Source organism: Camellia sinensis, chromosome 2 (genome assembly GCF_055761805.1).
Source record: "Camellia sinensis isolate YWXY chromosome 2, ASM5576180v1, whole genome shotgun sequence".
NCBI classification, from domain to species: domain Eukaryota; kingdom Viridiplantae; phylum Streptophyta; class Magnoliopsida; order Ericales; family Theaceae; genus Camellia; species Camellia sinensis.
This window is the reverse complement of record NC_138962.1, coordinates 221,016,007-221,031,524: the sequence shown is the minus strand read 5'-3', so window position 1 is coordinate 221,031,524 and position 15,518 is coordinate 221,016,007. Positions and strand designations below refer to the sequence as shown.

Sequence of the window (15,518 nt, the reverse complement as noted above, 5' to 3'; positions counted from 1 at the left end):
GAGTAATTCTTTGCCTGCAGCTGATCTCCTCTGACCTTCTCAATCCCATGCTCTGTTGGGAACCGCAATAGTTGATGTAGTGTTAAGGGAACAGCCCCCATTGCATGCAACCATGGCCTTCCCAAGATGATATTGTAAGGGGAGGGTGTGTCGATTACGGTGAACTCTGTCTTTATCTTCTTGGTGCCAGCCTGCACTTCCAAGCTCGTCGTTCCCAGTGGCCATGTCGGCGTTCCGTTGAACCCAACCATTGGGCTATTGGATTGCCCCATATCGTCTGGGTAAAGGCCAAGCTCCTTGTAACATCTGACGTACATGATGTCACAAGAGCTGCCTTGGTCGATTAAGATGCGCTTCACTTGGCATTCCCCAATATGGAGGGATACTACCAAGGCATCGTTATGTGGATGCTGCACCATCTCAAGGTCGGCTTCAGTGAAGGACACTACTGGTCCTTGGCACTCTTCTGCTCGATGTCTCTTCTCCCCGACTTGGTAGACATGCTGTAGGTGTTTTACCTTCTGGGTCTCCCCCCGAATCTCGTTTTCGTTGACCTTCGAGTGAATTACATTAATTACCCGAGGTCGTCCTGCTTGAGGTTGCTGTGCTAGGGGAGGTGGAGCTGCTGTCGCCTGAGGCAATCTTGCCTGTTCTTCCCTTGTGCTGGCCTCATCGACAAGGTCTCTCAGATGGCCTTGCCTCACCAGGTCCTCTAAGTGTGTTTTCAGGGCTCTACAACCCTGAGTCGTGTGCTCATCTTCATTGTGATAAACACAATGTCTGCCAAGGTTTCTTCCCATAAACTCTCCTGGTGCCCTTGTTGGTGCTCTGAAATAGAGTTAGTTCCGAATTTTGTCCAGGACTTTGTGAATTGGGATTCGGAACACAGTCGTAACTGCCTGTGTAGCCCTCAATCCTATTTCTTGTTTGCTGGATCCGTTGTTACCTCGGCCTCGCTTCGGCGAGCCGTTTCCTTTTTCTTGCTTTACCTCCTTTGTCCCCGATGTATCTTCCTCGGCTCTGGCATACTTCTCGATTCTGGCCATGAGCTCTTCCATACTTTTTGGCAATGTCTTTGCCAAAGATTTTCGTAGTGGACAGTCGTCTTTTAGGCTGTTCTTGAAAGATACGACCGCTACCTCTTAACTACACTCTGGTATTCGGTTGAACATCTCATAGCACCTTTTTGCATAGGCCCTAAGGCCTTCATCCTTACTGATCTTCAGGGCCATCAATGCATCCACCCTTAATGGCTACAGCTTGTTTGTCACGAACTTGGCCACAAACATCTCGGCCAAGCCTTCCCAGGTCTTCACACTTCCCTTCGGTAGTTTGTGAAACCAATCTGATGCAATCTCCCCGAAGGATGAGGGGAACACTTTGTAGAGCAACGGCTCGTTCCCACTATATAATGCCATTAAGTTCAAGTATAATCCAACGTGGAAGTTGGGGTCTGACTTACCATCGTATATTTGGAACCTCGGCATACTGAATCTCTTCGGCACCTCAAATTTGTTCAATTCCACTGAGAAGGGTGTTCTCGGCTTATCAGGGGAGGTTACCTCGGCATCGGCATTCTGTTGCTTCCTCTTGAGGTAATCCCTCAAGTCCTCCTTTGTCTGCCTAGGAGCTCAGCTATCTCTCGACTTCAGTCTTTTCGGCATACTACTCTCAGCTTCGTTGTGGGCCCTTTTCGACCTTTCTCTATGAGTTGTGTCAAAGCACAGCTCCTGCCTTTGAACGTGTCGGTGTTCTCTTGGGTCTGCTTCTTTAGTGTGATGTGTCCTCCGTGATTCTTCTCTCCTCGACTCTCCTCGCCCGACCTCCCTGGAAGGCCGGTGAGAGTGTTTTTCGCTTCTGATATGCTGAGGGGCTATTGCGATTTGCTTCTGCACTCCCTTCTGGGCATTGGCCGCTAGAATCGGTGTGTCCTGTAACGGGTATGGTGGCTACATGACATTACTTTGCATCATAAAATTAATGACTGATTGTAGGTCTGCCAACTTGTTTGCCATCTCTTTCACCTTTTCGTCCCTCCGCAGGCATCTATCCTTCCATACCTGGAGGTCATCCTCGTTGTAGTATCCGCTTCTATCTGGTTTCTTTGGCACGTCGCCATCCTGGCCGACGTCTTTCTTGCCGTGATTCTGGTTCTGAGTCTCCTCATTGCGACCATCTTCCTCCATATTAGGATCAATGTGCTTACCGTTCCCAGCTGGGGTTTCGTCCCCAACCTTATCCGTCTGTCCGTCACTGGCCATCTATTCTCCTTTCTTTTCCACAGACGGTGCCAAATTGTGTGAGTGAATTTCCGATCACACTGCCAACTTAGTATTCAGCTGGAGAGTACTGGCAGAATAGATGACACCTGGCTGACCTGCAACAGAAAGAGAAGATTACAGCGATGGTTCGTCCACCCGAGGGAACTCCGACGATCAAGTCAGTATATCTCTCAAAGATAATCAATAGTGCTAAACTCACTGTTCAGAATATAATTGTGTACCTTAGACCCATCGGGGGTGCCTTTCTTTTATAGTTAACTCAATCCTAGTCCTCATAGAAGCCTAGCTTCAATGGACTTCTGCTCAGTGCTTATCCTAGACTCTCCAAGAGATAAAAATAAACTCCCTAAGAGTGTTATCCTTATCCATGTTAAAGTCCTTTTTCATTCTACGACTCTTGTCCCTTAGGACACGTGGCACCTCGGCTGAGACGGCGGCGTCACCTTGGCCACGTGTTGGTACTCAGAAAATATATCCCCACAGTACTATTCAATCTAGCTCTATTTTTAACCAGTTTTCTGAAATTTTATTTTAGTTGTTCTAACAAAAACAACCTAAGGTATAAATTAGAATTGGCCAAGCTTTTAAATTCCAATCCAATGAGACATGGAAATGGCAACCCAGGGCCCTAATGAAACAATATGTATGTTCAGAACCCAGAAAAAGGATTTAGATTTGGAAAGGAAGCTAATCAATATTGAAGAAAGTGAGGGAATCAAACCTCAATTGGTCTTGGATCTCTCAAAATCTTGACAATATAACCACAGTATGTTAGAGAGAGAGTGAGAGAGAGAGAGAGAAAGAGATTTAATTTAAAGTACTCACATATGGAGCAAAGACAAGGTCAAAAAAAAAAAACATATGGAGCAAAGACATTCAACATATAGATTGAAATCATAAATTATAATTCTAAGATTGGAATTTGATAATTGATTTTGCACTGAATTGTTAACCTACTAAAAGATTTCCTGGCATAACCGAGAAAGACAAAAATTTAAATAAATAAAAGGTATATTTAGGTAAGAAACTTTACTGATGTGAAATTATCTCTGCCAAGGTCTTTGCAGCTAATGGAAGACCACCACACCTGTCTACCATGTCATCTTTAATTTTTTCTAATATCCAGTGATCTGAAATCTTCTTTTCCATTGAATCTATAACTATGGACCAACATAACTCTTTGTCCAATGTGGCCTCGTGGGGATACAAATTCCGCTTACTGACCATCTTACTTGCCACTTCCTTGAGTCTACTAGTGACGATGAAGGCACCCCCACTTCCCTTTGGCAAGCCATGTGAGAGATGAGTGTAGTTTTCGTTACCTTCTATCTGCAGCTTGGAGTTAGAATCCAAATCAAAGTACCAATCATTTGCATGCCACATGTTGTCCAACACAATCAAATACTTGTTGTTAAGCAAACAACGGTGTCGGTTGTGCAAAAGCTCATTGAGATCAAAAGCACTGCCACACCAAGAAAAATCACTTGCCAAGCTTTTGAGAATGGCGAAAACAATTAAGTGGGGTTTAATCAGAGATTGAGGTAATTCAACCCATAAAATTGGGGAGAAACTGTCTTGGACTTGAGAGCTATTGAACACCATTTGAGCAAGAGTAGTTTTACTTGAACCGCCCGTCCCTACAATGCCAATCGTGCTGATACTATCAGTATCAGGTGTCTTGAGGAGCAAATCTTTGATCTTTTCGAAATGGTGTTCGAACCCATGAATCGAAGTCTTGTCGAATTCTGGAAAGTCCCCTCGTTGACGAACCCTAACCAAGCTCAAGGACAAAGGCCTCTCAGTCTCACCTGCAACATTGACGCTGACATCGTGCAAGTATTTCAACAAATTTTCTTTGATGGAGACCAATTTCCTCTTAGTTAAGAACAGAATCCATTTCTTCTTCACATACTGATAACCTACGAGATTTTTCTTGGTCTGGGTAATGCGCTCCTTCTCCTTGCCTGCTAACATGATGCACTCAGCCAATACAAACTTGAGATCGTAGAGCAAATTTTTCATTCTTATGGGTGTTGAGGAGCTGATCCTTATTTTCTGCAACTCCTCTAAGATCGCATGAAAACAAGAACGGAAGGGAAAATCATTGTATTCTGCCACTGCTTCTTCATAATCACTGATGAATTTGTTTTTCAGGAATAGTAAATAATTAGCTGCCATTTCAGATCTTTTATACAAGTTCCAGCAACAATTTCCTTCCCTCCCTCTTCTTCCCTTTTATTTATACAACTTTGTGTTGAAAGCAGCCGCCACTTATATTTATTTTTAGGCCTGACTTCCTTCAGTTCCAGATCAGATTGGAGAGTTCTGTTGGGCTTGTGAGGATCCATCATGGGTCCCGTTTTGATAATCTGAATCGTTCAATATATAGAACTCGTCAAGTATTATATGTCTGTAAAAAATCATGTTAATTGGATATCGATAGATACGTGATCAAATCAGTTTTGTATAATAAAAAAAATAAACGGTTGACAGAAAACTGATCCGATGAGATAGCTATCGATATCCGATCAATATGATTTTTTACAGGTATATAGTACTTGACAAGTTCTATACATTGAATAATTCAGATTATCAAAATCAGACCCATGGTAGACCTCACAGACCCAACTGTACTCTCTAATCTGATCTGAGACTTGAGGGAAGTTTGTAACAACCTTGACCTCTGATTAACATGCAATCCATGATTAAGAATGCATAATAAGTAATTAAAGTGAAATTTTGCATTCATTATGGTGAAAAAATAAATGGTCGACAGAAAACTGATCCGATGAGATAGCTATCGATATCCGATCAATATGATTTTTTACAGGTATATAGTACTTGACGAGTTCTATATATTGAATAATTCAGATTATCAAAATCGGACGCATGGTAGACCCCATGGACCCAACTGTACTCTCTAATCTGATCTGAGACTAGAAGGAAGTTTGTAACAACCCTGATCTCTGATTAACATGCGATCCATGATTAAGAATGCATAATAAGTAATTAAAGTGAAATTTTGCATTCATTACGTGTGTTATGTGTTATATGAGTTTTTATCTGTTCTGTGTAGAAATATTTGTCTCTGATTTTGTTCTATTTTGTAAATTGAAGGCCTTATCGGCACCCGATCATGAAATTGACTTGGTTTTTTATGTTAGTTGGAATTTTTTGAACATTAAGGTAGGTTTAATTAAAATTCGATTCGGAAAGATTAAATTAGAATAATTAAGGCTCAATTAAGCCCAAATTAATGAATTTCTTAATCAAGCCTATATAAGGCCACCTCAATACCTCTTATACACTTTTGCACTCTCATTTCCTCTTGCTTGAACACCAAAACGTGAGAGAGAGAGAGAGAGAGAGAGAGAAGAGAAGTTTGAGCTCAAATTGAGAGGATTACTAGAGAACTTGAGAATGTGGCTTGGAACTTCCATCCATTGATCATCTGGAGTATCATTGACAAGCCTAGGTAAGAGTTCAACCCTTAGATTGAACAATTATAATGTGTAGGACATGAGCTCTAAAGAATTAAGTAGGTAGATACAAGAATTGAGTTAGAATTGAAGAGAATTTAACTATATCATGCATGCATGCTTATTTCATCACAATTTGAAGTTGTTTTCAAAGAATTTCCTCTTGCATGTCCTCATTTTGGCCTTGATCAAAGAATTCAATATGTTTTTGAGTTAGACACCTCATTTGATCATGTTTTGAAAGCTTTGAACTTGCACCTTTACAGGCATGATATGTAATGATATGTTTTCACAATTTTTTGGACTTAATTTTTTGACATGATTTTGAATTCATCATGTTTTATCAGTTTACTAGTGTTTTCTCAAGTTTTGGGGGCCAAAAGTTGCATTTTAAGACTTTGAATTTGAGTTTTGCAGTTTGGAGGTGAATATGGAAATCCCAGAATTTGCCCTCTCCGCTCGAGCGACCACCTTTGTTTTTGCATACCTGCTCGAGTAACCAGAAGTCCGTTTGAGCGTGAAATGCAAGCTCCCAGAAGCTTTATGTTTTTGTAGACCGCTCAAGCAGCAAGGGCTGCACTCGAGCAAGGACTTGAGTCTCTTGCTCGAGCGACCGTCGAGCGTTCGTCGAGCGTGAAAATCACACAACTTTTTCAAAGTTTGCAGACCGCTCGAGTGAGGGAATCTGCGCTTGAGCGGCCCCTCACATGTTTGCATATCCGCTCAAACGAGGGAAGTTGCGCTCGAGCGTAACCCCTATCTTCAACAAGTTTGGTTAAGAGTCCCAAAGTGCATTTTTGGCATTCACATTGCATCATAGGCATTCCTAGGCCATGTTTAAGACTCAATAAAAGGCTAAGACTTAGAAACACGCTAAGAATGAAACGAAAGAAGTTAAGTATCAACTGAGTGTGTGTTTCTGCTATGTGTGTATAAATCACGCGCCACAAGTTATTTGATTTGTCTGTTCTGCAAATGGAGTCATCTGTGACTAATAACTCTGTAAAGTTATGTTTAACTTTAACTATTTTCTCATGCTATGAAACGATCAGTTTTCTTAATTGCGATGTTTTGTATGAATGAATGATTGTCCAAATTTCTAAAATGTATTCGTGGCATCCTTAATACAAGATCCTTACCTAGGGGTAATAATACCGTGGTCTACAAGTACAAGGCCCTTGCCTGAGGGTAACAATACTGTAGCTCAAGTATATTACAAGTTCCTAGTACTGGAGGTTCCTTATGGAACTGACAAGCAAGATAACGCTAATGGATGTACCATGTATAATTAAGCATGAATTCTGATTTCCGTATGAAGTTTGAACAAGAATATGAATATACATCTATTTTTTATTGAATTCTGATTTCTGAATCTGTTAGGGACATTGTTCATATAAATCCTTTATTCTATTATTATTCACTGGGCTTCCGCTCACTATTTAAATTATGTATATAGGTGATCAAGCACGTAACCAGGCCTAGAGTTGACGGCCTAAGATTCTCTTTTGTCAACCAATCACCGCGCCTCCCGAGGAGGTTCCTTTGAGAGGTCCATGCCAAGACTTTTTTTGGTTTTGTTTTGTTTATCTATACTTGGGCTAAGTTCCTTTTTGACTTTATCTGTGTAAATGGGTGACGTAAAACTATTGTATTTATGACGTCACGTGTATATATATATAAGTTCGTTTTGAAAATTTTGTCTCATATATGTCAGTATGGCTCAATGGACTATATATGTTTATATATTGCTTCCTCAGTCCCTAATTATATGTTGTACTGTTAAGAGGCCTTGGTAATTCAAGAATTACTGGCCGGTTACGATACTAAACTTATAGGGGCGGGTTTGGGTTGTGACAAAGCTACTGCCTTATTTTAACCTCAAGGCAAGCAATTGAACATGAAAAGATCAGAAATCGTACAATCCAAAAAAAAGTGGATAGTTTCTTAATTAGGATGGCCAAAAAAATAGTCAACTTTTCATACTAGCCACGTCAACAAATCAGACAGTACCAACCTCTTTAATGCAAATCCTTTGTTTATTAAATCGCGAGCTTGTCTGGATTCATGACCTTTTTTTTAATCACGTTTTTTTTTTTTTTTTGGTTACAAGAAAATCTTCCTTCCTCTCGGAGATCCAAGACAACGCTCCTTCTAGAGATTACCAAGGTGCTCTGTTATTCGTTGTTATTCGTTCTGAATAAGAGACTATAACTTGAGAACTTACCCCGACCTCTCAAATCATCAAGGTGCTCTATTATTCGTTGTTATTTGTTCTGAGTCAGAGACTATAACTTGAGAACTTATTCCGATCTCGAAGACAAGTTCCGCTTAAGTCAAGACTCACGTAGGGGGAGAGCATTGAATCCACAAGTATTGCGGTAACAACAACTTGAGACTAATCTCCTAACTAACAGCGCTACGTCCAAGAGATTGGCCCAAAGAGTTTCAAACTTGAGACTTAGGATTTTAACCCCCACACCTTTACCAAGTGCGCTCCATGCCCTCAGGTTTTTTTTTTTTTTTTTTTTTTTTTTCACGGTGATTCTAGTTGGATTTCTTATCATTTTAATTCCCACACGTGTTGCAACGTCCTTTACTTGTATCACTTGGCAAATGACTGAACACTGATAAAAAGACAAATAATTAAATAATTTTCTAATATTTAAATTATTGCTAATTTTATTCTCAATGTATAATTTAATTTGATTCTTAATATTTAAATTATGTTAATTTTGTTTTTAACATATAAAAAATATTTTAATTTAATCTCTTAAACGCTGTTAAAACTAGCTATTAATGTGGGAAAACACACTTTAAAAATTGGACTCTTATATTCTATTTGGTTGATTGAAATGAGATAAAATGAAATGAAATAATCATTATCGTAGACAGGTAAATAATGATTCTATTTACAAGGTACTTTTTAATATCTTTTTAGTCAACAAAAAAATAAAAATAAATATTTTGATGAAAATTTATTTCACCTGATTTCAGTGAACCAACTAAAATTAATATATGTGATTTGTATTGCTTGACTTTTAAAATTTGACATTCTAATCTCAAGTATTACATGAAAGTGATTTGCGAAAAAATAGGATGCTATTGGAAGACAACCAGACAAGCGGGTCCATATGGATACTGACCAATGCCCTTTGACCATTAGAATTTCACAATTTCTTGGTTTTATACACAAAAATTGTTTTCTTAAATAAATTTTTGAGTAATGATGATAATGATAAAAATGAGCAGCCCATGATGCACTCCAATATGTATCTAAAGATTTAGGCACTATTTGGGCAAACTATATACTAGTATATTTTTTTATTTTTTTAAAATTATCATAAATTTTTTTTTTAATCTTTCCACTATCTTTTTTTATTTATTTAACATGAAAAATATGGCAATGAGTTGTCTCTAATCTAATTATTAAATTGGACGGTGTTGTTTGGTCCATATAAAGTTTCGTTTTGATTATCTGAATCATTTATTTTTTATGTCACTTTGACCCAAAAAAAAACTTGATCCGATATTTGTAATTATTTTTATAACATTTGTTTTTGAAAAAAAAAAAAGGACATTAATGATTATAAAAATAGATCATATATTTTTTTAGAGACATATGGTAAAATTATGTAGAAATGCATATTGAATTGGTTTGATTTTTTGTGTGGATGATTTACTTAAAGTAACTTAAAAAATAAATAATTCAAATGATCAAAACTGGACTGGTGGGTATCACGGGCTCAAATAACATCGTCCTTTCCAATAACTGGAAAAGAGACAACCCATTTCTAAAAAATATTACTTAAATTTTCTTACAATTAGACTTAAAATTATAGATTTTATATATACTTATTTATTGTTATGAGTCCCACTATATTTATGTCTTATATGTTAGTAATTAAGAAATTAATGAATGAGAATACTTCTGGTAGGTCTTATTTTGTTAATGTGTACATTTTAAATATTTTTTTTGATTTAATTTTGGTATTTGTAGACTAACTCTTTTTTATCTGAACCAATTTATCTTGAACATGTGCTATTGGTACCCCAAAGTTTCATCATTCTCCTAATTTGGGCATTTTCAAGCTCCAATTTGATTGTGTATTTTAGATTCTTTAATGCCATTTGGATAACTTAATTAATTGAAAAAAGTGGTCAAGGATTCAAAACATGGAAGGTAATAGGTGGATCAAAGCTCTTATTTTTGTTTTATCACTTTATATATACATGCGGAATATGATTGTCTTTGATTAGATCTCTCAATTGATTGTATTATACATATATATATGATAAAATCAATTTTATCATTCATATTCATCAAATGTAATGACAATTCTAGAGGTTAGTTTATTTAATATTATTTAATGGAGTTTTTTAAAAGCTCTAGGTAGATTTCAAGAAAAAGGAACAAAGATGGGTATAATATATTTTTAGTGAGACCTTGAATGCTACTGGAGTCATATTATTTTCTGTTGTGGTATAGCTCTAGTTTTAGGAATTGATTTAGGTCTTATTCTATATTCTCATATTAAATCTTTTTTTTTCTCCATATATGAAGAATGTTTTTGTTTTCAAGCCCATTGAATTCAATTGAATGATTCTAATGCTAGAGTGAGTTGTTATCTAGGGGTGGTTGGTTCCAAAATGTGATTGTTTGAATAGTTGTGTGTGGTTTTGGATGGTCAAATTCTATCACTTAATATTAGTCAATTCATCGTACGATTGAGATCATTTGATCATTTTTTTTTTAGAGTTGGATTTTCACCAACCTTGTGAGACTCACTATCAATCAAGGATGAGGATTGGATACAAAATTAGCAAGTTAAAATGGATTGATACTTGACATCAATTTAAAAGTGACAGGAACCAACAAGAGGGGAAAAAAAAAAGTTAGGTTAGGATATTTTGATTATATAACCTGTAATGTGCGACTATTAGCATCCTATTTATTATTTTGGACCTCTCATTTCTTTGGAACTCTCCTTATAAATTTTAAAACCCTTGAATTTTTTTTCCTCCTCCTAAATAATACCAAAGTTATCTTTATAAAAATTTCACTTCCACTCAAATGTACACCTCCACACTCCTGAAACCATTATCTCCCAAAACCCTAACAAAAAAAAAAAAAAAAACACCAAAACCCATTCTCTCTCTAATGACGGTGGAAGAAAAATATTCTTAAAGTGAATCGATCGTGTGAGGAATGTGTTTTCTGTGATCTTCACTTTTTTCTTTGCATTAGATGTGTATGTCTTCCTTCAATTCCATCAATTTCTTTGACCAACCCTAAACCCTGAAAACAACAAATATTAATATACATCTATGTGTATGGATGTTCAATTTCAATTACAGATCACTTAGTATTAGTCAATTCATCGTGCGATTAAGATCATTTGATCATTTTTTTTTTTTTTTGGAGTTGAATTTTCATCAACCTTAGGGGACTCGCTATCAATTAGGGATGAAGATTGGATACGAAATTAGCGAGTTAAAATTGATTGGTACTTGACATCAATTTAAAAGTGACAGGAGCGGACAAGAGGAAAAAAAAGAACAAGTTACGTTAGGGTATTTTGATAATATAACCTATAATATTTACGAGTATTAGCATTTCATTTAATATTTTGGATCCCCCATTTCTTTGGAACTCTCCTTATAAATTTTAAAACCGTTGAATTTTTTTTCCTCCTCCCGAATAATACCAAAGTTATCTTTATAAAAACGTCACTTCCACTCAAATGCCCACACTCCTAAAACCATTTTCTCCCAAAACCCTAACAAAAAAAAAAAAAAAAACTCCAAAACCCGTGCAGAAGAAAAATATTCTTAAAGTGAATTGATCGTGTAAGGAATGTGTTTTCTGTGATCTTCACTTTTTTCTTCACATTAGGTGTGTATGTCTTCCTTCAATTCCATCAATTTCTTTGATCAACCCTAAACCCTAAAAACAACAAATATTAATATATATATATATATAGATATATGTGTGTATGGATGTTCAATTTCAATTACAGATCACTCAGTATTAGTCAATTCATCGTGCGATTAAGATCATTTGATCATTTTTTTTTTTTTTTGGAGTTGGATTTTCATCAGCCTTAGGGGACTCACTATCAATTAGGGATGAGGATTGGATACGAAATTAGCGAGTTAAAATTGATTGGTACTTGACATCAATTTAAAAGTGACAGCAGTTGACAAGGGAAAAAAAAACAAGTTCGGTTAGGGTATTTTGATAATATAACCTATAATATTTATGAGTGCTGCTACTAGCATCTCATTTATTATCTGGACCCTCCATTTCTTTAGAACTCTCCTTATAAATTTTAAAACCCTTAAAAAAAACTTCCTCCTCCCAAATAATACCAAAGTTATCCTTATAAAAATTTCACTTCCACTCAAATGCACACCCCCACACTCCTAAAACCATTATCTCCCAAAACTCTAACAAAAAAAAAAATCTCCAAAACCCATTCTCTCTCTGATGACGGCGGAAGAAAAATATTCTTAAAGTGAATCGCTCGTGTAAGGAACATGTTTTCTGTGATCTTCACTCTTTTATTCGCATTAGGTGCGTATGTCTTCTTTCAATTCCATCCATTTATTTGATCAACCCTAAACCTTGAAAACAACAAATATTAATATGTATCTATGTGTATGGATGTTCAAATTCAATCACAGATCACTTAGTATTAGTCAATTCATCGTGCGATTAAGATCATTTGATCATTTTTTTTTTCGGAGTTGGATTTTCATCTGCCTTATGGGACTCACTATCAATTAGGGATGAGGATTGGATACGAAACTAGTGAGTTAAAATTGACTGGTACTTGACATCAATGGTATTTTGATAATATAACTTGTAATATTTATGAGTGTTGCTATTAGTATCCCATTTATTATTTTGGATCCCCTATTTCTTTGGAATCCTTATTATAAATTTTAAAACTTTTAAAATTTCTTTCCTTCACACAAATAATGCCAAAGTTATCCTTATAAAAATTTCACTTCCACTCAAATGCACACCCCCACACTCCTAACCATCCCAAAACCCTAACCAAAGAAAAAAAAAAAAAAAAAACTCTTGAAAACCCATTCTCTCTCTCGTGACGGCGGAAGAAAAATATTCTTAAAGTGAATCGATCTGTGTAAGGAACGTATTTTCTGTGATATTCACCTTTTTATTTGCATTAGGTGCGTATGTCTTCCTTCAATTCCATCCATTTCTTTGATCAACCCTAAACTCGAAAAACAACAAATATAAATTTATATCTATGTGTATGGATGGTCAAATTCAATCAAGATCACTTAATATTATTCAATTTATCTTGCGATTAAGATCATTTGATCATTTTTTTTTTTTTTTTGGAGTTTGATTTTCATCAGCCTTATGGGACTCACTATCAATTAGGGACGAGGATTGGATACAAAATTAGCGAATTAAAATTGATTGGTACTTGACATCAATTTAAAAGTGACGAGAGGAAAAAAAAAAACAAGTTAGGTTATGGTATTTTGATAATATAACCTGTAATATTTATGAGTGCTGCTATTAATATTTATGAATCCTCATTACAGTATAAATTTTAAAACCTTTAAAATATCTTTCCTCCTTCTAAATAATACCAAAGTAATCCTTATAAAAATTTCACTTTCACTCAAATGGACACTCCCACACTTCTAAAAATCAATCTCTCAAAACCCTAACCAAAAAAAAAAATCTTCAAAACCCATTCTCTTGTGACTGGAAGAAAAATATTCTTAAAGTGAATTGATTGGGGGTAAGGAATGTGTTTTTTGTGATCTTTACTTTTTTCTTCGCATTAGGTGTGTATGTCTTCTTTCAATTCCATCAATTTATTTGATCAACCTTAAACCCTGAAAACAAAGGATATGAATATATATCTCTATGTGTAAGTATAGTTCGAAAGGAGAGCAAATCTACATTTTGCTCAATCTTCTCGCTCCTCCCCCACCCCCACCCCCTTTGTCTCTCTACTTTCTCTTTCACTATGAATGTTCGAGCCTGTGTTTTTGAACAAATAAGCTATGTTAATACTTGTGTTTCCGAACAAATAATCAATGTTTGGGCATTTGTTCCCGAACTTGGAAAAACAAAAACTCCTATAAATCTGAACAATTTTAACCTTTCAAAGTGTATTAAATTTTCATATTCGGACCTGTATTCTCAAACAAATCAGCAATGTTCGGGCGTGTATTCTTGAATTTTAGTCATATGTTCAGCAGTTCAGTACTAAAAAAAATACGAACAATTTTTTCCATTTTTGCCGTATTTTTCAAGAAACTTACCATTACAAGGCTTACCTCCTCCGAGCTAAGAATAAATCAAAGTTATGCACTTTCTCTAAACTTACATTGTTGTACTCTTCTCGTTTTATGAAGGTGTGGTTGCCTAAAAAATTTTCACTCATTAATATTGTTGGAGAAGTGTGTGTAATCGAATGGTTTCTACTGTTGCCATCGAAGCGCTGTTAAGGTTTTAAGGGTGAGATTTGGAGAAGATGGATGGATAGTGATGGATGAGGATACTCTAATAAACCTTTTATCATGATTTAGTATGTGTGTGAGCTTAATTGTGAGATGAGGAGTCTTAAAATGATTGGTATTCTCTTTAGTAATTTCATTTAAGGTTATTATTGTAATAAAAAAAAAGTAAAAAATGAGGGGTTCAAAATAATAAATAAGGTTCTAATAGCAACACTTAATATTTATTTTATTTTGTTTTATGTAGTATATCCAACAAGATTATAGATAAATTATTATCTTTTCTTTTCTTTTTTCTCTAGCTCAATCAAACAAGAGAGAAATTGCAATATATTTTCTCTTAAATAGATCATTTGTTTTTTTTGGGTCTCTCTTAAATATCCAAACGTATTGTAAGCTCCAAAACAACTCATATCAGAGAAGTCAAAAAAAAAAAAAAAAGCTTTATCTATTCTATCTATTCTATCTTATACGAGACTGACACAACATCCTCAAACCTTTCGTATGTTCCCTTCTGTCTACTTTCCATCGTTTTACGTTCCCACTCACTCCACACACGCACATACGGACATATATGTATATACATCTATATATATTAGTGAGTGACGTATACAATACGTGTAGAATTTAGATAATTAATAATAAAAATAAATAATAAAAAATTTAATATCATAATATGTATATTACTTAAGTGATAAATATATTTTTAATAAAACTTAAGGTCTTGGGTTTAAAATTTGCTTACACTGTGTATAATAAATTTTTTTTTTTTAACATATATAAAGTTGTCGCGTGATATGAGAAAAAGAATGTTTCACTAAACTAATCTAAGCCTTCACTTAATAATAGTACAAGCGGGTGGCACATACGATACATGTACAATTCATATAACTAATAATAAAAATAAATAGTAAAGAATTTAATATCATAATACGATACATGTACAATTCATATAACTAATAATAAAAATAAATAGTAAAGAATTGATATGCGATTAAGATCATTTGATCATTTTTTTTTTCAGAGTTGGATTTTCATCAGCCTTATGGGACTCACTATCAATTAGGGATGAGGATTGGATACGAAACTAGTGAGTTAAAATTGACTGGTACTTGACATCAATTTAAAAGTGACAGGAGCCGACAAGAGGGGGAAAAAAAAAGTTAGGTTATGGTATTTTGATAATATAACTTGTAGTATTTATGAGTGTTGCTATTAGTATCCCATTTATTATTTTGGACCCCCTATT

At 35.4% G+C, this 15,518-nt stretch overlaps 1 protein-coding gene across 1 annotated transcript; it reads right to left on the bottom strand.

Annotated features, from left to right (window-relative positions):
• Window positions 1-3,311: 3,311 nt before the first annotated feature.
• On the bottom strand, window positions 3,312-4,460 carry LOC114307284 (putative disease resistance protein At4g19060). Its single transcript, XM_028252682.2, has one exon. It carries the CDS (start codon window positions 4,458-4,460, stop codon window positions 3,312-3,314), a length of 1,149 nt encoding a protein of 382 aa, XP_028108483.2.
• Window positions 4,461-15,518: the final 11,058 nt, after the last annotated feature.

What these genes read in the sequence shown, in the direction of transcription:
- LOC114307284 (XM_028252682.2), bottom strand. Translation starts at nt 4,460, where the DNA reads ATGGCAGCTAATTATTTACTATTCCTGAAAAACAAATTCATCAGTGAT.